General features: G+C 36.9%; 2 protein-coding genes across 11 annotated transcripts in view; one reads left to right on the top strand and one right to left on the bottom strand.

The window, feature by feature from the left end:
- Positions 1-19,314, top strand: part of PHC3 (polyhomeotic homolog 3) — a 91,283-nt gene extending 71,969 nt beyond the window's left edge. For 3 of the 5 annotated variants that reach the window (XM_047874211.1, XM_047874210.1, XM_047874209.1), the window contains one exon: positions 1,534-10,366. In XM_047874211.1, the coding sequence (XP_047730167.1) occupies positions 1,534-1,688 (155 nt within the window). In that variant the 3' untranslated portion in view covers positions 1,689-10,366. Of the gene's footprint in view, positions 1-1,533; positions 10,367-11,750; positions 11,826-17,420 lie in introns of those variants that run through there. The other 2 variants (XR_007155488.1, XR_007155489.1) reach the window with 2 other exon arrangements.
- The window catches only part of GPR160 (G protein-coupled receptor 160), a 61,610-nt gene continuing 47,849 nt past the window's right edge, over positions 10,599-24,359 (bottom strand). For 4 of the 6 annotated variants that reach the window (XM_047874218.1, XM_047874219.1, XM_047874217.1 and 1 more), the window contains 2 exons: positions 17,159-17,264; positions 10,599-12,816 (listed from right to left, as the gene is read on the bottom strand). In XM_047874218.1, coding sequence (XP_047730174.1) covers positions 11,728-12,744 — 1,017 coding nt within the window. In that variant the 5' untranslated portion in view covers positions 12,745-12,816; positions 17,159-17,264 and the 3' untranslated portion in view covers positions 10,599-11,727. Of the gene's footprint in view, positions 12,817-14,643; positions 14,717-17,158; positions 17,289-24,359 lie in introns of those variants that run through there. The other 2 variants (XM_047874221.1, XR_007155490.1) reach the window with 2 other exon arrangements.

The following is a 24,359-nucleotide window of genomic DNA, read 5'->3' as shown; positions in this document are numbered from 1 at the left end:
TTAATTTCTTTTATATGGTAAATGGCAAAGCTGTAACAGTCTGCATAGGGTACTTTTGAAAGGTCAGTTTTTAAGTCTGAGAAATTAAAATAGAGAAGTTAAAAAACTGGCTGCTATATATGAAACAGGAAAGAAACAACTAACAGAGAAGATGGGAAAAGAAATAACCAAGAGAAGGCCATACAGCTAAATACAGAAAGAAGCGTATTATTACTATTACAAATAGCTCCTCCGTGGCAGATTCTGTTTTTGTTCATTGTTTATTCACTCATCCAGTCCTTCACTTATACAAGAAAGTATGTATTTAGCTCCTAACAATGCTTTGAGCATGGTGCTGGGGTTCTAGGGATGACATCATTATCTTCTATAAACAAGAGGATGACACATTTGCAATAGAAAGGATAATCATTTCAGCAGAGTTGTGCTATCCAGGGGTGTAATATAACCATTTCTAGTTTTCATTATCTTTGTGTTTTCTCTTAGAATGTTGATTTGAATAAAACCGATTTTAAGCTGTTAGTTTTTATTCTTAAATTCATTTTTTATAATTTCACTCTTATAAGGAAGCTTCCACATTACTGCATTCTCTCCTTTCTTGGTTCCTTAACTCATTACCTTCCCTGGTTGTTTCCTTACCCTTCGTGGGGAAGTTTATTGAGTAACCTGGCTGTGCAGACTTTGGTAGATAATAAAAACGTTTGAGGTTCAAGTAGATGTTAGCATTGTTACCTGCTGAAGCACCTGGTTTACATTGAGAGATAAAATATTGTTTGGTAAGAGATTAGGCGGGCAAGCTCATGATTTCAATGGGGATTTATGTTTTCTTACCAAAAATGGAGATGAGTCCAGTGATGCTAAGATATGAAGTTGGAATACAAGTCAAGCAGTGTAATATATTTGAGCAGCATTACAGTAGATTGATACTACAATCTTGATGGTTTGGTTCTTTCCTGAGTGAAAAATAAAAATGTTTTAAATGTGCTTGGCAATTGAAGGTTGTAAATTCGAATAAGGTACAAATGATGCCGAAAAGGGTACTCTGGTATTTGAGAAAACATTTCTAAATTGTTATTCACCTGGCAGAACATTACATTTTATTCCTTCGTACATATATGTGAAGGTTTCTTATACAAAGATAAGTTCATGACGTGTAATAACTAGTTAATCCAATCTTGTTATATGTGTGGCATGCTTTGAGGTAATACATTATCCTTTTTGTCAAGGTAGGTTGTATCTGGACCGATGAATCTACATTTTTCCTGACTTTTACTAATTATTTCTATATTATTATTTTTAGAACAAGAATTCCAAGTAAATTGCTTTACCTGGATATCAAATTAATTCTTACTTTCAGAATGCCAAGAAATACTCTCTTCTTCAGGAGTGAACCCAAGACTACCCTAAATAAATTTTATTTGTTTCCCAGCCTGTATTTCAGATACTCAAACCCACTGAGAGAATAACTGTCACTGTTAAAGTAACACCTGGTTGTTACATAATAATGCTAACTTCCGTCCTCTGATCAAATTCCAGGCTGCCAAGATATCGCAGATGAATTCAGAGCACAGGAGATTGATGGACAGGCCCTTCTTTTGCTAAAAGAAGACCATCTTATGAGTGCAATGAATATCAAACTAGGCCCGGCCCTAAAGATCTGTGCACGCATCAACTCTCTGAAGGAATCTTAACAGGATCATGAAGCTGTGAGAAAACAGCAGTTTTACTCTTCTTAAACAAACTTGTAAGGTAAAGGCTCAAGCTGGCCTAGAATGTTATCATATATTGTGGTGGATAGCCAAGCACATTGGGATCTCCACATCAAAAGCTGATATTTCTTCTACAGATACAGTAATTCATCATACATTTTCTTAATTAGCCAACATTGGTAAAATTAATTTTACAGGTTACATGCAACATTGAAAGACTTGATATAGAGGGCCATGATATTTTTCAAAGAAACGTGTTATACTAGATAATTTTTTAAAGGTGATGTTTATCGTTAATATAAAGAATCCTTTTAAAAGTAATTTAATGATTTACATTTTTCCTCTTTTGATTCGGTTTTCTTACACATTTTTCTACCCTGTAAGTTTTCTATAGGTTGTCATGAGAGATATAATTTAGGAGTAATTTAGGAATAGTTTAGTAGGAGTCCAGTGACTGGAATTGTATGCAACGAGATATCAGTTGTATATTTTAAGAAACATGTCTGTCAGACAATTGCTTTGTCTATAAAAAGGATTGCATTCTAGCATGAATAATACTAATCTGGAAGTCAGAAGAGTTGGTTTCTATTCCATACTTGCCCAAGAATTTGATGTGGCTGAGAAAGTTAGTTTTCTTCTTAGTTTTTGTACATTTAGAGCAGTGGTTCTCAACAGAGGTCAGTTTTGCTCCCCAGGGGATATTTGACAATGCCTAGGGACATTTTGGTTGTCATAGCTTGGAGGGGTTGGGGAGGGTTGTTATTGGCATCTGGGTCATGGAGGACAGGGATGTTGCTAAATATCCCACAGTGCACAAGACAGTCCTCCAAAACAAAGATTCATCAAGTCCAAAATGTCAAGTAGTGTCAGGGTTCAGAAACCCTGATGTAGGAGTGATAAATGTTGCTCTTTTTTACCCAGAGGGTTAGTTTGAAAAGATGAGACATAATAAGGAATACATTATACAATGGAAGTATTTCAGACAGCATTAATGTTCTCCAGAAGTATTTTTCCCAGTTTTATACATACTAGAAAAAGGGAAAATCCACTAAATTGACCTATAAAACTAAAATCCACTAAATTGACCTGTAAAGTAAGGACTAGCTTACAAATAATTTGAGTCTCAGAAAGTACGAATTCATATTCTCTTTCATAGAGCAGCAGAGAGCTGCTCCTCTGCACTGATGAAGGCATAATATCATTATACCTTATGAACCAGTGCATAGCCTTTGCTGGCAAGACAGTAGTTTGTAGTGGATATGTGTTTGGTCTTTGGATTTTTTCTAATGTTGAACATGCTGGGTCTAGCTAGAATGCACATTCCTTTTTCCTTGACTAAACCTTTGCATGCTTCCTACAAAGTTCCCACCAACTAGTATCTCTTGGATTATCACATATAATTTTGTATGTACATGTTTTACAGAAAAAACATTTTAAAACAAAATTTTTCACTGAACAGTTAGTGTTCTATCAGAATTATGACATTAAAACAAAATTGTTGTGGGAGCCCTGAGAGCCTTATTGTCGGGAAATAAAAAAATTGTTTTAATCCTTTTTATCTTTACCACACGATGGAAATGTTTTAAAATAGAAGGAACATACACAGATATTTGGCAGACGTTCACTAAGTGGGGAAGAGTCCATGGGTTTCAGTCATTGTCACTGCTCTCTTTTCAAAAAGATTGTGTTGAGCTAGTAGAAGACTAAAGATGTCATTAAGGACATCACAGATATTTATCTTTTGGCTTTGTGTACATTAGAGAATGTTGATTATTTTTATACAAAAATACAGCGGGTAATTTTTTTAATCTTTAGATGCCTCTTGTTTGAATGTATGCTTTGTGGGATTCTTTTGTGTAGTAATGTTAAAAAAAAAAAGATGTTTACTGATAGTTATGTGTAGGATTAGAATGTGTAATATAGTGTAAGGCTCAAGTTCCAGACCTACAATAGCTTGTAGTCTATGTTACATATTTCTTTATATCACATTGTTAATTATTGGATTAAAGTTTCAAGGAAAGGTAGGAACTCTATAGTCAGTTTTCATTTATTAGCAGTTAATCATTATGACAGTTGTCATATCCTTGGCTTTTCCCCCTCATCTTGCCGTTTCAGAACACAGGAATAGGCTAAGCATTAATAGGATGGTCCACTGCGTGCGGGGTGGGTGAAGAGCACACAGGGAAGTCTCCCGTGGAATTAAAACTTTATCATAGATAATCCACAAGCAACTGATTTCGGGGTAGACTCCCTTAGCAATAATGGGTACCTCCCATAACTAAATTATCTGTATAGCCTTTAAGGTATTAGAACTATGTTACAGGTTCTCCTTTTCTTTACTGTCTCTTTTAATATCAGTCATTATATACTGATTGAAAGCCCTCGTGCCTAGCACCATGTTAATATCCAAGAAAGCTTACCAGAAGGGGGATTTCCATTGAGAGCACCTTATAATCTTAAATCTTGTAATCTTAAGAGTAGTCCAGATCTCTTGACCTCACTCAAAACATACCCAGAAAATATACTTGCTTCTTTCAGCTGAGCTATTTTGTTTAGAAATGGCCTATTTGCTTTCAACTGGTAGTTTTCCCTATTGATGCAACTGTTTTTTTTTTTTTCTAGAGGATTTAATCTTAAAAATCAAAGCTTCAGTTAAATATGAATATAGATGATAACGCTGGATGTCCATTTCTCTTCTAAGTTCTAAGCACAGTTCTGGTATGATACAGGTGGGGAGAGTATTATTTTCTGTTTCCATCATGCTACTAAATTGTTTCAGGATTTTCATTGATGAGAAGGAATGACAGAGAACATGGGAAGTTCTTCCTGTTTTTGCTAAGTGTACATTTTCTGACATAAAACTGATGCACTCTTTTCCCTTTGAGGGAAGTAAAAAAACCCTACAAGTTTCAAATTTTATTTACTTTAAGCCATGTGTTCCTAAGAAAATAAAGTGAGAGGGTTGGTTTGTAGATGTTTTTGCATGACATGGATTCTCATCAAGCCTAGTGTAGTAGGCATGTGTCTGACAGGCTCTGCACCTTTGATGTAATCATTGTCATATAAGGCAGAGTACTGTCCAAAAACCTGTCACTTTTTGAGTGGCATATAACTTTCCAGGATGGTACTTTTGATTTGCTGTGGCATCACTAAACAGGCATTTTCCTTAGTCTCAGCTTAAGGGCTGTCATGTAGGAGTAGAGAAGGTAGAATGAGGGGAAGACATGTTAGGAAGAGGCGTGAGAATGGGAAAGAGGCAGACAAGAGACCTGCCACTTTGCTTGTCCCACTTCAACACTGAACAAATTTCTGCACTTTTGACGTTAATATTCATGATTTACCTTAAGTAGAAATGATTTTTTTTTAGATAGCCCATTGTTTGTTTTTGTTTCCTAGTGTGTTGAAACACTTCCTTAGAACTGTCTGAAGTATTGCTGTGCCCATACCTTTGAATAATTTTTGTGTGAAATTATTGACATTTATTCAAATACCGGTCCTAGGCTGAAATCTGTCACAGCATCCCCTATCACTGACTTGTTCAATTAAATGTTATAAAGTCCCATTTGAATTTGCAAGGTTCTGGTACTGTCATGGCACAAGTATGGTGGGAAGGCAATATATAGATTGTATAGTCTTCGGTTGTGTTTATATGGGTGTAAACAGTTTGAGAAAGAATAAACTATTGTAGACGTACGTGAATGATGCTGCCCTCAACAGCCATATTGAGTAGATGAAATCCCTGGCTGGACACACTGTTAAAATGTTTTAAAGACATTTTCAGCTAGAACAGACTGATTATATTTTGTGGCTTGAAGAGCCTCACCCTTAATGAATGGCAGGAGCACATGCTGCCTTGTGTGCAGCTGACACTGGGCATTGCCTGATAGCATGCAAGGGCCTCGCTTCCTGCTTTCCTCTCCTAAAGCCTATTCCAGCCCTAAGGGAACTGCGTGAAAACTTGACACTTTTGCCTGAAAATCCTTAGAGAGGATTTTGTAGTGGCGTTAATTTTAGGAAGGTAATTGGGGCAGGACTTTCTAACACCTAACAGTCATGTGTCAGTGAAACCTTTGGGCAGTGGACACTGGCTCAACTATGCAGTGTTTGTTCACTCTGTTTCCTGTGCACCATATATGTAGCTGGGCCTTAAGGAAGGTTTTCCAGGGTGAAGGATAGGGAAATGGAGGAAGTGACAAATAGGAGGAAAACATTCTAGACCCAAGAGGGTAATAATACAGTTAATGGAGTGAGGTTGTGTAGTATAGATAGGACCTTCAATAGTTCAAAATAATACATTGTAATGGTTTGATCCCAGTTATAGCAATAAAATTCACCTGTAACCATACTCATTCTTTCACTCTCTGTCAAGTGATTCTGCCCCTAGGAACATATCAGTAGTTCCAATGATACAGAAGCTAGTGTTTTTGACTTCAAAAAAAAGGTGGCAACTATTGTACTTGGAGAATATTTGTCAAAAACTCAAGGTTAATTATTTATAATTGAGTTATTGGACCTATAGAAGGGAGTATCCACTTTCAGATACCACAGTTGAATCACCCTTGTAGATTGTTATAAAGGCATTTTAAGATAGTATTTTGTTAGATTGTATCTAAGAATTGGATGACTAAAGAGCTATCTTTCTCTTTATCAGTGTGGATTTCAGCGGAAGCCTACCTCTATTTCTTTGATGCACAGTAGTGTGGATCATAAAATGAACTGTTTAATTCACATTCATTAACATTGGTATTTTATGAGTCTCTTTAAAAGCATTTGATTTCATCTTAAAGATTGTAATTTAATTTAGATAAGCACAAATACAGTATTAGGAAAAAATGCAATCTTACTGAAATTTAATTTCAATCTATTATAAGCTGTACATCTTTAAAAAAAAAAAACTCTTTGGAAAGATATTCCTCTTTTGTTAGTCCATAATATGTACACTATATAGTTTCCTTCATAGCAACAATACAAGCCATTTCTTCAATAAAGAAAAATAAATGTTGAAAATTATATTATCTTCTTTGGAAAAAGTTTCCTAAATTTTTAAGAATTTAAAGTTTTACATGTTATTTTTTAGAGCTTATTTAATCTATTTTAAAATAATACTATGAGAAGGCATTTTTTTTTTTTTTTTGAAAGTTATAAAGCACTAATACAAATCAGCATCATTTTCCAGAGCACAGTGTTTGGCTTTTTTTGAACATTTCAGACATTAAAAGGGAGTGGCCTCCCTACTTCTCAGATCTGAGGCCTCGCTTCTCTAATGAAAATCCCCTGTTCTACTTGAACCCATGAACACACACCTCTTAAGTGCCATGTTTATGGGACCTTTTGGGAAGTGTTTTCCAAGAATGTTTTTTTCTTTTTTTTTATAGCTTGTGAACATTTAATTTTATTTAAAGATGATTTTAAAACTCTCAGATGTTGGAGAAGAGGGTACATTAGAGAAGTATTTTTTTCCCTGCTTTTGAATAGTATAATTGCTTTTAGTGATATTGATGGCATCAGTATGAGTCCATAGAAAGAAAACCTGTACAAAGGTTTTAAAATGTATTGTTGAAAAGAAGTGATGAATTTTAATTTGGAAAAAACTGAATATAAAATATTGCTAACATGGCATAGTTTCAAATATAACAGTAATTTAGTAAGTCCTTTTAGACCACCTATTTAAATTGACTCCAGTAATCTTCTTAAGGATTGATCGTAGCCATCATTTATTGGCTTAAAAGTTAAACTTCAAGGAATATATATTATCAGTGTTAAATCCATGTTTTGTGGAGCTTTAATTAATGGAGGTGAAGAAGTTGGTGTTCATAAGATACTGGTGGGGCTGGTAGTGAAATAAACATCGATCTATTTTAGAAAGAAGGAATTTTTAGTTTTGCCTCAAGCAAACCAGAAGTGTCCACTGCTTAAAATCTGTTTAGAGTGCTGTGTGTTAAAGTCGTCTTTTTGCTTTAGGTAGTACCAAATAAGCTACTTCAATAATAAATAATAGATGAATATGATGAATGAAGATAAAGGCTGGCTGGGGGGCTGGGAATTCTACTTCCAGTTGGTGAATTAGCTGGTGTGTGACACCTCAGGCAATTACTTAGCTTTTAATCTGTTTCCTCTTCTGAATATACAGTATGGAGCCTATACTACTCAAAATGCTGATTTGTGTTTAAGTCATCTTTAAGGTACCTCCCAGATCTAGAACTATGATTGTACGTATTTTTAAATACTTCTACTTAAATGCTTTTAAATGCTTCTACTTAATTCTCTTTCCCTTTTTAATGGTTCATTTCATACTTAAGAGCTTTTGCTAAAAGAGAATTGTTAAGCATCCATTTCCTGGTTCACCTATATATGCAGTCTTTGTTCTCTTAAGGATTTATGTAGAGAAGAAAAATTACAGACAAGCAAACGAGGACATTTTTCTAAATGCTTCTTGCTAGTTAACCACTGAACCTGTGAACACGTAGGAACATTGTCATTCATGCATTTTTCCATTCGTTTAAAATGCAAGCCATTTGAACACTTATGTGAAATGTGTGGTATATATGACAGGAACTAGTAATAAGTGAACAAAATCTTCCAAAACAAAATTCTAATTGTGGCTTAAAACAAACATGGACATTATTTACTTACTGTATTGAACTGAGAGGGAAACTTTTATGCACTGGGTGAAGTATTTAGCTAGATGACATCGGGGCGGTGGGGGTAGGGGGTTGTCTGAGTGAATCACAGCACAATTCCTAAAACACATTTCACATACAAATCAGCCAATAATAAACCTGATTAGGTTATAAAATCAAGGGCACCTAATAAGGATCTACATTCTGAGACTTTTGTGACAGCCCATGTTTCTCAGAATTATTTTGACACTTTGAATCTATTCCAGAAGTGTTGCTATACAGGGTGTGTGACAGAACAATACAAAGAATACAAAGATAGAAGCCGGTGCTGACTTACTATACATTTTTAACCAGAAAAGCTTTACACCCACTATTGACAGTGAAGTAACTTTCTACAACTGAAAAGATCGCTGAACAGGTTTTTTATTCTCTTTTGCTTTTAAAGCAAGAAATTACACAAAATAAATTTTATTATTATTACAAATACTTTTTAGAGAGCACACATGTATTACATAGGAAAAGGGTTTCCTTTAACTGGTAAACATAAAACCCTTCCATGCTTGAATTGACAACTATTTGAGGAGTAAACGTTGAATGGCATTGATCAATTGGGTGAAGTTTCCTTACCACTTGGGGATCCTGTGAAATTATGTTGTCATTCCTGTTGGCCCAGCGAAACAGATTAACATCACTTGATGCTAACATTCTCCATAAAGATACAAAATGAAAATACCTAATATTTAAAAACATCTTTTATTCATCATAGTCACAGCTTTTTAAAGCAGGAAAATGTCCAGATACGTGATAGATTAGAATCTAAAACTGACTGAAAACAGAACACAGACATCCAAGTAACCGGGTAGTCTGGGTTTAAAAAAATTTGCCATGTATTGGTTAAAGTGTACTTTTAAAATATTTTACCTAATTTTTCAAATATTTTATGCTATTAAAATACCTACTGCATACTTTTTGTATATGTATTTTAAAATTTTTAAAAATGAACGGGCTGGGCAAAGATGATATAATTTTAGATGTTTCATTTCCAAGACATTTAACTAGATTCCCAATCACTTCATTCAAAAGCTTGGTCTTGTTTTTTTCCATAGGAAAAAGTCAAAGTGAGTTCTAAAAACGGTCCTCAGAGTCAGGAGTGAGCTGCGGTGCAGACTGGACTTGTAGACAGTGTGCAGGAGGGGCACTGACAGAGGAGAGGCAGGCATGCCAAGCCTCTGTTAAATTACTGTTTTTGTCTTGCTTGTTTAAAAAAACGGTCTTTTGATTTCACAAAGGCAAATTGTTGTGATTTTTTTGATGCTTCAAGCACATGTTAACTGATTTTTAATTCCTTTTGGTTCCTCCCATTATCCTAACATAGGACTTTCATATTAACCTCAAAAGCTGATCCACCCAGGTTGAGCAGAGCGTCACCAAGGGGAAAGGAAACCTTTTTTACTTTTACAGAAACAAATGTTAAGATTATATATACATGTATTCTTTGCATTGGATATTGTATTACAGTCCTCCTTACAGGAAATGAAATAGTTTAGCACTCTTAGCATTAGCATTCCTAGATTGGTGTCTATAGCTACCGTTTTAAAATGTATAACCTGAAAATGAAGTTAATTTTGCATTAATAAGAGCACACCATGATCTATGTAAAAAGACTGTCCATTTGGTGTATTTTTTTAAAAGAGAAAGCACTTTCATATTAACAAGTAGCATGTGTATGAATTTTAGATTTTCATATTTGTTGTGTCTGTATTCAGTGAAGTAAAATTGAACATTCAAATGTTTGTTGATGGCAACATTAACTGTTAAATTAAAGCACCTTATACTCTGCTGCTTAAACTTGCTTGTAATTGCACCTTTGTTACCTGCACATTTTCACATAGAATATTGTTGTTAACATTGCCTCACGTGGGTCTGGATGGAAGGTTAGTGGGCCTACAGGATCATTTATTTATATTGTTTATATTACAATAATATATTGTAGACCAGTTGTAAGTTCATTTCTTTACAAATAAAAGCCTCTTCCATTTGGCTGGTCTATTGAATAATTTCTTTTGTTAAGTTTATGAGGGCTTTGAAATAGTTACAAATTTGCCTATTTGAAATCTGCAGAGTGTAAATCTTTACTAATGAAGTACAATATATTTTAAAGTATCTCAGTCCTGGGGCGCTCCTGGGTGGCTCAGTCGGTTAAGCATCTGACTCTTCATTTCAGCTCAGGTCATGATCTCCCAGTTCACGAGCTCAAGCCCTGCATCGGGGTTTCTGCTGACAGTGCAGAACCTGCTTAGGATTGTCTCTCTGCCCCTCCCCCACTTGCTCTCTATTTCTCTCTCTCAAAAAATAAATATAGTTAAAAAACTTTATTAAAAAAAGTATCTCAGTCCTATGTAATGGCGAATTAGAAAGTGGTACACTTAGTAACCCAGAGAAGGGACCAAATTCAGAAATTGTGACAGATTAAACAAAATCTGTAACAAAGTGACTTCAGATGATTCTGCCATTTGGATTGATTTACCCTAGCAGTTCTCAAGAGGGGGGCAATTCTGCCCACCGGGGTAAGTTTGGCAGTGTCTGGAGACATTTTGATTGGCATCTAGTGGGCAAAGGGAAGGGGTGCTGCTAAATATCCTACGATGCACAGGGAAGTCTCCAACAAAAAGTTATCCGACCCAAAATGTGAATAGTGCTGAGGATAAGAAGCCCTCCTTTACTTTTACCGTGTGATACACTGCCAATGTGATTATGATTTGACATGCAAGTATGTGACATGCAAGTTATAAATGAAAATGAATCTGGTATGTCATGGAAAGAGACCTAGTCACTACTCCCAATTCTGTAAGGTGAGCAACTAAAACTTTTCTTCCAGGATTATCTGCATTAAGAACAGAGATCATTTTTTTTTTCAATTACGTAAATTTAAATTGAGCTACTCCCTCTTCCCCTTATGTTAAAGAATATTTATATCAAATAATTTTCAGAAAATGATCTTGATTTTCTTGCTCTGAATTTAATAAAAGTGTTTAGTTACATTTGTATGTTACTGGCAGTGAATCTCAGATTTACATAACAGTTTGCATCCAGTAATTTTTTGGGTAACACAGATCAGTATTACTGGCCAAATATTAACTCGTTTCACTTCTTTGCTAAATTAGTATTTGCAACATGCAGTGTTCCAGAACAGGCATAAACATTTTTCTTGGAATTATTTTGTTTTTAATACCATAGTCCCAAAAGACACATTGTGAAAAGGTATGAAAGTTGGGGCTGGAGGCATGGGGTGGGGGGCGGTTTCAGTTCAATCTTTGTATGTCCTGAGTCATTCTTTCCCATTTGTCAAATTATGATTCTTATTGTAGTTGTCAGTTTGAATTAGTTTTCACATGGCAACATTAACAAATTATTATTGATATAGGCTTTTCAATTTGCTCAAGATTATGAATTGTAAGTGGAATGAAGCAGCATTTCCAGTTGACGAAAGGATCCGCAGGTAATGCAACATCTCTCAAATTAAGCTTGTGACAATTAAACCAGTAAACTGTGGCAATGAGAAAACTATTGACAAAGTACAACCACGGAATGTTCATCTCAATATATGCTGGAATCTGTACTTTAAGTAGAAGGGTAATTACTTGAAGTAGTACAAATGGTAGCCAGGTACCGAGAAAACAGATAATGAACTTGGGCAAGAGTGCTTTCTTAGAGCTCAGAGTATAACTAGAATGGGAAGGAAAGGGAAAATACAGGATAGTCTCATTCATATAGGAAGTCATCCTAACAGCCTGCACCAAGGCAATCACTTCTGACCAAGAGGTTATAAAAGCCATAAATAAAATCATCACCATGGAAAATGACAGCCAGTAACTCTGAATGCTAATGTAGAAAGGACATTGATAAGAATAAACACTCTGTGCCTTCAGGCTTTGATAGATACCTGGATCCCTCAAAACATAAGCAAGGACTGAAATCCAAATTAAAATTACTGTAAAGAAATAAAATATTTTTTTGCATTTCAATGCAAGCTTTGGAGTTTTAGAGAAATTCAGGTAATAATCTATACAAGCTATCAGGAAAACCGGGTAATGCAAAAAACCGTAAGTAAATGAAATAATTTGAGTAAATAGGCAGATGTGGTATTTAGTAAACCTAACACCTAAAAGTACAAAATCTCTGTAGTAGTATATAATGGAAATGTTTACTAGAAGTAAAAAATCAATGAATGCTAGTGAAAAGCAAAAATACTCCATAAAATTGTGACAGGTGTTTTTTCTTCTCATTCCTAGTGTGAGGGTATTTAGTAATACTTTCCCAAGTATTATCAAGAATAGCAGACAGTTACCATCTAGGGACCGATTTGCTTGACGTAACTGGTACTGAAAAGAGCAGTTCCCGGAAGAAAGAGCAGTCATGTTTTTAGTTGAACTGCAGAAGGCCTGCTGAAATACACACAACAAAACACTGCTTCACTTTATTTTCCATCCCTGTAAAGAAAAATGGAAAGAAAACCTTGATGCTGTGTCTAATTTAAGCCTTTCAAAGCAAGCACCTCTAGTCTCAACATATTTAATCCAGTCATTTTCCCCAAATAAATTACAGGTGACCCTTGAACAAGAAGGGGGGTAGGGGTGTTGATCCCCGGTACAGTGAAAAATCTGTGTGTAACTTTCAGCTCCACCAGAACATCACTCCTAATAGCCTACTGCTGACTGGAAGCCTTACTGACAAGTCAGTGAACATGTATTTTGTAGGTTTTATATATATCATATACTATATTCTTAGAGTAAAGCTAGTGAAAAGGTTAGGAAAATCATAAAATACATTTACAGTACTGCACTATATCTATTGAAAAAAATCAACACATAAATGTACCTCTGCACATCAAATCTGTGTTGTTCAAGGGTCAACTGTAAATATATAAATAGGAATTTAAATTTCTCATAATACAGAATATGACCAAGAAGAATTAATGTTTATACTTTGTTCATTTTTTTTTTTTTTGAGACCAGGATGGTCCAGAACTTTAAGATCTCTAACCAAAATGTTATATAAAAATTACTCAACTTCTAGAAAAGTACAGGTTTTAGTTACTTGCAGAGAGAAGTAGAAAACGAATCTACCAGAGCCAAAAACAGGCTTAAAACAGCAACCTGATAGTAATACTCAGAACAATCATTGATAGCTGTTAACCCAGTGTCACTCTGACTCCAGACAATGAACATTACCCCCACTCAACTTTTTGTCTTTTTGTTAATAAAATTTAGGATAGCAATTTTCAAAGCTTTTTGGCTGCAGGATCATCATTCTGACACTCAAAGATATAAAACAGTAAAGCTGAAAATAATGGGGACACAGATAAAGGGAAGAATGATAAAAGATTTATCTTTGGACATGACAAAGATCATGTTATGGCACTTGGACAGACAAGACAAAGAATCCGGGGAAGGAACAGGGGCTGAGAACATTAAGAAATGCTAGGTAAAGGCAAAGGAACAGGAGTTCAGGCTTGAGTGATTAAGGCATTTGGTGGCAGGAAAAAGAGAAGATGAAAAAGAAAGGTCAGAGGGGAAGAATGGAAGGAGGGGCATCTGGATGGCTCAGCTCATGGAGCATGCAACTCGATCCTGGAGTTGTGAGTTCGAGCCCTACATTGGGTGTAGAAATTACTCCAAATGAAATGAAATAAAAATAAAATGGAAGGGAATTCGAGGAATTTATCATAAAAAAACACGACCAAAAGTTTCTCTAAGACTGTTCCACCACAATGTTTATATAAACAACAAAACAAAAACACTAACAAACCCACACATAAATGCCAACAATTGGAGATGGGTTAAAAATGATGCATGGCACAGGGCACCTAGGTGGCTCAGTCGGTTAAGCGACCGACTTCGGCTCAGGTCATTATCTTGCAGTTCGTGAGTTCAAGCCTCACGTTGGGCTCTGTGCTGACAGCTCAGATCCTGGAGCCTGCTTCGGATTCTGTGTCTCCTCTCTCTGCCCCTCCCCCACTTACGCTCTGTCTCTCAAAAATAAATAAGCATTAAAACAAAATTTAAAAAAATGATACATGGCACATCCTAGTAATGTACTATTATGCAGTTATTAAAACTGCTTCTCGGGATAGGAGGAAGTTTTGACTCTTCCTCTTCTATAACTTGTTAAATGTTAACCTTATGAATTTGTTACATGTTAAAAATAAATTTCTACAGGATGTTTAAGTGAATTGCAGTTTACAAAATTATGCAGCAACATATCATCTAATTGTTAAGACATTATACATATACAGAAAATGACTAAAAGAGTATACATCGAGTATTTATAGTGTTATAGGTTTCTCTGAATTTCTCAAACTTCAAGGAAAATAGTAAGGGAACACCAAGCCTGAAAAGTAAAAAACAAAAAACTCAATTTGCCTAAAACCAGTTAAATGATGATTAAATAATTTCAAGGGAGTAGTTGAGGATATTATCTGAGGGTAAAGAAAAAAATCCCGTGTGAGAGAAGGCGATCAGTTCTTTGGACAGATTGAACCCTAACTTGAGTCTTTCCACATTTGAGTAGAGAGTTCCAGTGATTTCTTGAGCTTCCGTGTTCGTCTTTTCATTGTCCCAACTTTAGCAAGAATCCTGCTGAGTCTGGTTTGCCAGAACCTGACCTTCAATATCTGATGAAGTTCCTCATCCCGCACCATCCCCCAGCGATGATCTATCACTCTGGCCTGCCTTAGCAAGAATCCCTCCTTATCCCTGATGTTTCCTCAATAATACTCCTCTACTAACCTCCACCTTGCTCGCTGGCTATAAATTTCTACTATTCCTTGTTGCATTCAGAGTTGAGCCCAATCGCTACCCCACTGCAAAATCCCATTGTAGTGGTCCCTGCACCTAGTGCAAAGGTCCTGAGTAGAGTCTGCCTTAACATTCTTTAACAAGGGTCATAAATTACTTTTTCTTGAACATAGTGTCATGGCTATAAATCTACCATGTTATAAGATGACTTACTAAGATACACAAATTAGGTATTTACCCCCCCCACACACGTGTGTGTGTGTGTGTATATATATATATATATATATATATATAAAGACAATTATAAAAAATCAGTTATACCTATTTTTATAAACATAGATAGAAAAGAACCAATGAAACAAATTCTTTTGTATGCTCAATTGTTTTCTATACTCAAATATATATAGTTTAAATCTATACAGTTTTTTTTTTTTAATTTTTTTTTTCAACGTTTATTTATTTTTGGAACAGAGAGAGACAGAGCATGAACGGGGGAGGGGCAGAGAGAGGGAGACACAGAATCGGAAACAGGCTCCAGGCTCTGAGCCATCAGCCCAGAGCCTGACGCGGGGCTCGAACTCACGGACCGCGAGATCGTGACCTGGCTGAAGTCGGACGCTTAACCGACTGCGCCACCCAGGTGCCCCTAAATCTATACAGTTTTAACTTGACCCTCTGCCAAAAAAGTTCCATTCAGATTTGATGTACAAAGGCAGAGAATCATAACTACCACCTTGACAAATGCCACTGGCCTTAAAAGTGGTGTTGCTTGGATAAGGAAACCCGGGTGGAACGATAAGAATATATGAAGTCGTTCTTGTGACAAGAGAAAATAGGCTGTTTTAAAATAGCCAGTGTTGGGGTGCCTGGCTGGCTCAGTTGGTTAAGCATCCAAGTCTTGATTTTGGCTCAGGTTATAATCTCATAGTTCATTAGACTGAGCTCTGAGTTGGGCTCTGTGCTAAGCATGGAACCTGCTTAAGATTCCCTCTCCCTCTCCTTCTGTCCCTCCCCTGCTCACCCGTGTGTGCTCTCTGTCAAAGTTAAATAAACATGAGAAAAACATAGGCGGTGTTGGTTTAAAATGGGTGTGAAAAAGGTAAATAGAGTAGGTTCATATTTAGACCCGTCTAAAAAAAATATATTTAGGGTAAAAGAATTACTTGTATAAAGTAGTTTTAACCTTTATAACTCATCCAAAATTAAACAGATTAAAGAATCCATGTTTAACTGGTCAACATCCGAGGGATGTTTCCTGAGGTCCATTTCATCACTGGCTCTCAGAGAGGGGCCAACTGGAAGGACAGAGAAGCAGGCTAGTCTCTGGAGGAAGAAAGTAAGAAGGGATGATGAGGATAAAGATCAGTTGTAGCCACCAAGGTACTAGCCATGAACCTCTTCACAAGAGGACTGGAAGAACGAAGACAAGTTGGGTGTGTAAGAGAATCATGAAGCTGAAAGAAACTAGAGAGGAGGGGGGAAAAGGCCCTGGTTAGATATGCAACTTGAGGCAATAAAAAGCAGCTGAAAGAAGTCTATCGGAACACAGGGTTTTAGTCATTTTATGATGGTCCCTGAATATAGTGATTGTGGAAACGAAAACTCTCTCATACCAATTTTGTGTCCCACTTCCCCCACAAACCACTAAAAAGGTATTCAAAATTGCAGTATTTTGTTCTTTAAACCTCCCAAGCAAGACAAAAATCCTCTGATAGGCTACCTGTCCTGAATTTTCCCTTGAAAAAATGTCCACATGAACTGCAGGGATCCAGAGATTTGTAAGATATGGCTCTTTTCCTGAATGACTTTTTAAACTATTTATGAATTAATTCATACGCTTCATATACAATGTAAATAGTTAATGTGGAAGTCCTTTTTAAGGCATCTTTGGGTTTGCACTGCAACCTGGCTAGTTTGGAAGAATTAGCAGGGCCGGAGGGAAACAAACCATGATTTCTTTTCACTGATCCGGTCTCTGGTTTCCTATTTAAAACCCAGTTAATTCTTAACACTACACAACACTTGACATACTCACTCTGCTTCCTCTAGTAGGTCTTTCTTGGCTGACAGTCTTCCAATTTCAATTTTACTGCCTTCAGTGATCTCACTCTTGGTACCTGGCATACCAGTGTGAACAAGCTCTGTGTGAAAGATAGAAAACAAAAATAACCATCATTAATAGCCGTCTTAATGGGAGTTCAATGTCATCTACTGGCTCTAGTTCTCTGCTTAGAAAAACTATAAATTTCTGTGGCATTAGAGGCAGTAATTAACTGCTTATCTTCTTTTTTTTCCAGGAAAAGGAAGAAAGGGGATACATTTAGGTTGAAGTCTCCCAAAGACCCTGAGATATGTGTAGACGTAACATGGCACCTATTTGATAAAACCTTGTTTGCACCGCAGTGTTCGCTCCCGGGCTTCAGAGTCCAAACCAGAAGTTCTCCAACTGTTTGGTTTCAGGACCTTTTGACACTTGTTGCATATCAACATAAGGAACATTTTTTTTTTTTTTTTGTAATGAAAGATTACTGTGTTTTACCAAACAAAAAAGATTTAGTGAGCAGAGTGGCATTTTTTTTTCACATTTCACAGATTGCTCCGGTGTCTAGCTCAATAGCAGGCTGCTCAGTTATCTACATTTAATCAGTTGCAATATCGTACATCATGTAGCTTTTACAAAATCCTGTGTACATTCATGAGAGTTTGAGAGTAAAATAAAAAAGGTGTATACGTAATATTACAATCAAATAGTTGCACCATGCAATCTCAGAAAAGCTTGACAGAACGATTTGCATTAAACAGCAGTATGCGAAGGGGAGCAGGATTGACATCCCGGTCTACTCTCATACAGAAAATGGAACTGGCACTGTAGTTAGATTTGCTGAAACCAATGAATGGAGGCAAGGCTGTGGCTAAATAACGAATGTATTGAGCCTTGTCCAGGGGTTTATATACCTTCCGCCTTCCCCTTACAATAATCACGGAAGGTATAGATGTTTCCCCATGAGGAAAGAGGCTCAGGTGTTAATAAGCACATTTTCTGGCTGGATGACTGATAAAAGTGGGAGCGGACAGTAAGCTCATTATGGCTCAACTCACAACTGGAAATGTAAAAAGGGACCCAATTTATGTACATGAAAAAGCTTTCTGAAAAGGTGACATCCAAGTAAAAGTGACTGTGTTGATTACTGGTACCCAAAGGACCGTAACTAACTGATCTACTTGGATAATGTAATTTTATTCTTCTGAAAAGTAAATAAACTTTTCAAGATACAGTCCTTACTTGATATGTCAAAATTCAGTGAAAAAGCAAAATGTCATTTGACTCTGACAACTTTTGAAGGAACTGATGTTTTTATTCGTTTACATGGTATAATTCAATATAGAAAGAAAGTGCAGAAAATAAGTTTTTCCTTGTTTTTTTTTAAATAGGTAATATAATTTACACGGTATAAAACTCAACAGAAGTGTCTGCTGTAAAAATTATTCATCCTGCCCACCCTCACCCCCAACTAATCACTGTCCAGTACAGTTCCCTCCCTAGATAATACCATGGTTACCAGTTACTTGTGTGTCTTTCAGAGATACTCTAAAGCAAGGTTTTAAAAATGTGAAATTTTCACGTAGCAAAGGATTCTTGATTTGCCCTTTCACAGCTCTCATTCACATACTTATATAATGTTAGAGCTGCCAAGGTAGAACAAAATATGAATCACATATGAATCAAATATGAATCAGATCACAGGAGTAATTCCCACCAACCCCAAACATAAGATTGGCCATGAAGAAGGTCAGAGAGGCCAGGCAGGAATACAGGAAGTAGGTAGGGATTATCTCCCAGCAGAATGAGAAGTAATCTCTATTTTTTCCTGGAGTATAGATTTACAGTATTCACTCCTACCTACTTCTCGGCCTCTAGGCCCACAGAAAGATTTCACTTCTTTGTTAGGATTAGCCTGTGAAGTGGCTATTTCTGGCTAAAGGGCTATGAGGCCAAAGCATTTAATTGCAGAGAACCCCCTTCAGTGTTCTCTTCTGCCATAGGGAATATAAAGGCTGTGTGTTCCAGATGGTAATAGCTCAAGATGGTGAAGCCTCTGTCGACGTGGGTCCTTGAGTGACCGTGTGGAGCAAAGCCGCTGATGATCCACAGTGAATGTGTGGTGCGGGCAAGAAATAAAAGTCTGTTGTGTTAAGCTGCAAGGATTTTGTGATTATTTGCTATGCCTTATCCTAACAAACGCAATTCCACATAATTTGAAATTTAACAGCATGTATTATTTGTATTATCAGAATTTAAAAAAAAACTATAGTAGAAAACAACTGTGAAGAGCAACAGTGCAAATGTCAGAAAATTGCTAAGTAAAAATTCAGTTTTAATTTCCAATACGTTAATTGCTTTTGCACTGTTTTTTCCCAATTTTCTTATGTTTGTCTATACATATTTCTTGTATTTGGAAAAGAGGGTCTCAGTGACCTAAGTTTCTACCTTAAAAAAAGGGTGTGGGGTGCCTGGGTGGCTTAGTCTGCTAAGCGTCTTCTGATTTCAGCCCAGGTCATGATCTCGTGACTCATGAGTTCGAGCCCTGCATTGGCTCTGCACTGATCATGTGGCACCTGCTTGGGATTCTTGCCCTCTCTCCCTCTCAGAATAAATAAATAAACTTAAAAAAAAAAAAAGGTGAATTAAACCCAAAGTAAGCAATGGAAGGCTATAGAGAGCAGAAAACAATGGCGTTTATAATAAAACAAACAGAACAACCGATGAACCAAAAGCTGGTTCTTTGGAAAAACAACAACAATAAAATTGATAAAACTTCAGGCAAACTGAGCAAGAACCTACCAAACTTGGGAAAGAAATAACCTCACTACAGATCCTACAAACATTAAAAGGATAATAAGGGGGGGGCGCCTGGGTGGCTCAGTCCGTTAAGCATTCGACTTCGGCTCAGGTCATGATCTCACGGTCTGTGAGTTCAAGCCCCGCATCGGGCTCTGTGCTGACTGCTCAGAGCCTGAAGCCCGTTTCAGATTCTGTGTCTCCCTCTCTCTCTGCCCCTCCCCTGTTCTCATGCTCTGTCTCTCTCTGTCTCAAAAATAAATAAACATTAAAAATTTTTTTTAAAAAAAGGATAATAAGGGACCGTTACAAATAATTTTAATAAATGAGGCAACTGTCATGAAACAAATTTCTGGAAGGACATTACCAAATCTCATTCAAAAATATCCCTAACAATCTCTATTAAAGAAACTGATTTTGCACTTAAAAACCTTTCCAGAAAGAAAACCTACTAGGCTCAGATGTCTACACTGGTGAATTCTACCAAACATTTAGGGAAGAAATACCAAACTTTAATATACCCTAATATCATAGCCAGTGCAAGCCCGGTTTAGCATTAGAAAATCAAGGGCACTTGGGTGGCTCAGTTGGTTAAGCATCAGACTCTTGGTTTTCAGCTTGTGTCATGATCTCATGGTTTCGTGAATTCGAGCCCTGCTCCATGCTGATAGTGCAGAACCTGCTTGGGATTCTCTGCCTCCCTCTGTCTCTGCCCCCACCCCACTCACTCTGTCTCTCTCAAAATAAATAAGTAAACTTAAAAAAAAATCCTATTTCTATATATTAGTGATAAACCATTGAAAATGAAATAAAAACACTAATAGCATTACAAATATGAAACACTTAGGATAAATTTGACAGAGCACATGCTGGTACAGTATTCTGAAAATTTTAAACAATACAGAAACAAAGATCTAAATCAGTGAAGACGTTTACCACACGTTACCAATAGTGACAGGGTGTTTACTTTTATAGAAGCACTCTAATGAGTGAATATGGAAATAATAAAATTTGAAAATCACCATTCTGTAATTCCTGACGTATTAAATGGAGGCAGCCAATGATCATCAGTTATTTTTTTGCTGTTGAAACTGGCAAGGTGATTCTTTTTTGTTTTTTTTAAAGAATATGTGATTTTATTAAAAAGAATTTTTTTTAATGTTTGTTTTTGAGACTGAGACAGAACGTGAGTAGGGGAAGGGCAGAGACAGAGAAGGAGACTTAGAGTCCAAAGCAGCCTCCAGGCTCCAAGCTGTCCGCACGCAGCCCGATGGGGCTTGAACTCAAACCGTGAGATCATGAAGTCAGATGCTTAACCAACCCAGAAACCTGAGCCAAAGTCAGATGCTTAACCAACTGAGCCACCCAGGCACCCCTGGCAAGCTGATTCTACAATTTGTAGGGAAATGTAAAGGACTGAGCAGAGCCAAAATAATCCTTAAGAACAACAAAGTTGGGGGACTTTACTATCTGATTTTAAGACTTGTTATAAAGGTACATAAAGAGGGAAGAGGACTAGTATCAGCATAAGGATAGTTTGATCAATCAACGAAACAGAAGAGGCTCCAGGAACAGACCACACATTTATGGTCAATTGATTTTCAAAAAAAGTGCCAGGTAATTTAATGGGAAAGGACAGCCTCTTCTAAAATTGGTGCTGGAAAGTGGATATCCATATGGGAAAACTTAACCCTTACACCACACCAGACATAAAAATAAACTCAAAATGGATCATAAGACTAACTGTGGGTAGGGAGATAGGTTAAATAGGTGGTAGGGATTAAGGAGTACACTTGTGATGAGAACTGGGTGAGGTATGTAAGTGTTGAATCGCTTAAACACCTGAAACTAATATTACACTGTAATGTTAACTAGCTGGAATTTAAATAAAAACTTGGAAACAAAAGACTGTGGAAGTGAAATTGAAATATTCGTAATAAATATGTGACTGACGACTTGAATCCAGAATGTAAAAGGACTCCTACAACTCAGGACAATTAGCCCTTTAGAGAAATGGGCAAAAGATCTGAACGGACACATTAGATACCAATGGAAGTGAAAACCACAAGGAGACACCACTGCACACCCACTAGAACGGCAAAGTTTAAAAGACTGAGCACAGGTGTTGGCAAGGAACCTCTCAAACACTGCTCAATCCATTTGGAGCTTTCTTACAATGTTAAGCATTCAATCACCATTTCATCCACTAATCCGACTCCTAGCTATCTACCCAAGAGAAACAAAGACCTATGTCCACAAAACGTGGCCACAAATGTGTGCAGCAGCTTTATTCACTAAGGGTCCACACTGGAAATGTTCCATATGAACATCAACAGGAGAATGGATAAACAAATTGTAGCATATCCATACAGCGCACGTCTCAGCAATAAAAAGGAATGCAGTACTGATTGACACAGAGAGAAATCTCAGAAACGCGCTGAATGGAAAGAACCCGACAGGAAAGAGTACGGACGGCATGTTCCCAATCATGCGGAATTCCAGAACGGCAAAACAAATCCGTAAGGCCAGACAGACCGTCAGTGGAAATCTGGGGCCAGGCTGGGGCAGAGGGGCACCAGGGAACTTTCTGTGGAGATGGAAATGTCCTTTATTTGGATTGGGGTGCTGGCTCAACAAGAGAACACATTTTCCAAGATTCAAACTCTACACTGAATATGAGAGTATTTTATTTATGTTTAAGGATGTTCATCTCACATTACTGGATATACAAGTGAAAGCCTAGTGTTAAGTTATATGTCCAACAATAAGAAATGGGCTACATAAATTATGATACAACTTCCAATGAAAGATGGCATTTTGAATAAATGAGATTACCTCTACTCACTCTCATAATACCACTAAACTAACAAATTTAATTTGTACTTGATTCTAAAATGAATAAGCAGGGGCGCCGGGGGTGACTCAGTCGGTTAAGCGCTTGACACTTGATTTCAGCTCAGGTCACGTCGTGATCTCAAGGTTCATGAGATCAAACCCCACGCCGGGCTCTGTGCTGACAGCGTGCAGCCTGCTTGGGATTCTCTTTCCCTCTATCCCTGTCCCTTCCCTGCTCGCGTGCTCTCTCTCTCTCTCTCTCAAAACAAAAAATAAACATTAAGAAAAATAAAATGAACCAGCAAACATCATTTTGTCATACGTGAGTACACCAGAAACCGAGTCACTATGTGTTTAAACTGGTAAAAACAGGAAAGAATCAAGCATTTTTTTTTTCTACCTTTTCTATACTTGGTGAAAGAATAGTGACGGGGTGTTTACTTTTAGAGAAGCGCTCTAATGAGTGAATACGGAATAATAAAATTTGAAAATCACCATTCTGTAATTCCCAACGTATTAAATGGAGGCATCCAATGATCATCAGTGACTATTAACACCCAAAGGGAGAGATGGAAGGATGTACCACTACCTAAGAAGTAGACTTGCTAAAAACTTAGGACCTGACCAAGCCTGCAGATTCAACTACTTATTTACAAAAAAAAAATAAAATTAAAAAAAATAAAAACAAAAACCAGGACAAAAGAACACGTTGAATAACCCCATGAGATGCAATAAGCAAAATCCAGGCGGTGGTAAGCTCTATAAGACAAACAACTTGTATGTTCAATGCAATGTATCAATAACAAAAGATTAAAGGAGACTTCAGATGTATCAACGTGTAGAACTTACCTGAATTCAGTGAAACAAAGAATTACACTTATAGGACAACTGGAAATTAGACCACTGCTGAAAAATTTGAAGGTATTAATGACTTATTAATTTTTGGTATCGTAACAACATTTTGTGATGGCTAAAATGTGTTCCCCCGTGTTCAAAATTCTTAGGTTGAAGCCCCTAACTTCAGTACCTGAGAATGTGACTGTATTTGGATATGAAGCCTTTAAAGAGATAATCTTGAAATTATCTTAACTTATTAAACTATCTTAAATTATTCATCTTTAATCCAATCTGACTGGTATCTTTATAAGAAGAGATTTGGACACACACAAGAGACACGTGGACTGGATGCACATTGAGCAAAGGCCATGCAAGGACATGCCAAGAAGGTGGCTATCTATAAGCCAAGAAGACAGGCCCCAGGAGAAACCAAATCTGTTGAGACCCTGATCTTGGCCAGTTTTTTTTTTTTTTTTTTTTTTTTTAACGTTTATGATTGAGAGAGGAACAAGAGCATGAGCAGGGGAGGGGCAGAGAGAGGGGGAGACACATAAACCAAAACAGGCTCCAAGCTCTGAGCTGTCAGCACAGAGACCAACGCGGGGCTTGAAATCACAAACTGCGAGATCATGACTTGAACCAAAGTCAGATGCTTAACGGACTGAGCCACCTAGGTGCCCCTAAGCCAGTTTCTAATACGTTGTTATGGCAGCCCTAAACAACT

Source organism: Prionailurus viverrinus, chromosome C2, assembly GCF_022837055.1.
Source record: "Prionailurus viverrinus isolate Anna chromosome C2, UM_Priviv_1.0, whole genome shotgun sequence".
NCBI lineage: Eukaryota > Metazoa > Chordata > Mammalia > Carnivora > Felidae > Prionailurus > Prionailurus viverrinus.
The sequence above is the reverse complement of the archived record's forward strand: the minus strand, read 5'-3'. Positions and strand labels throughout refer to the sequence as shown.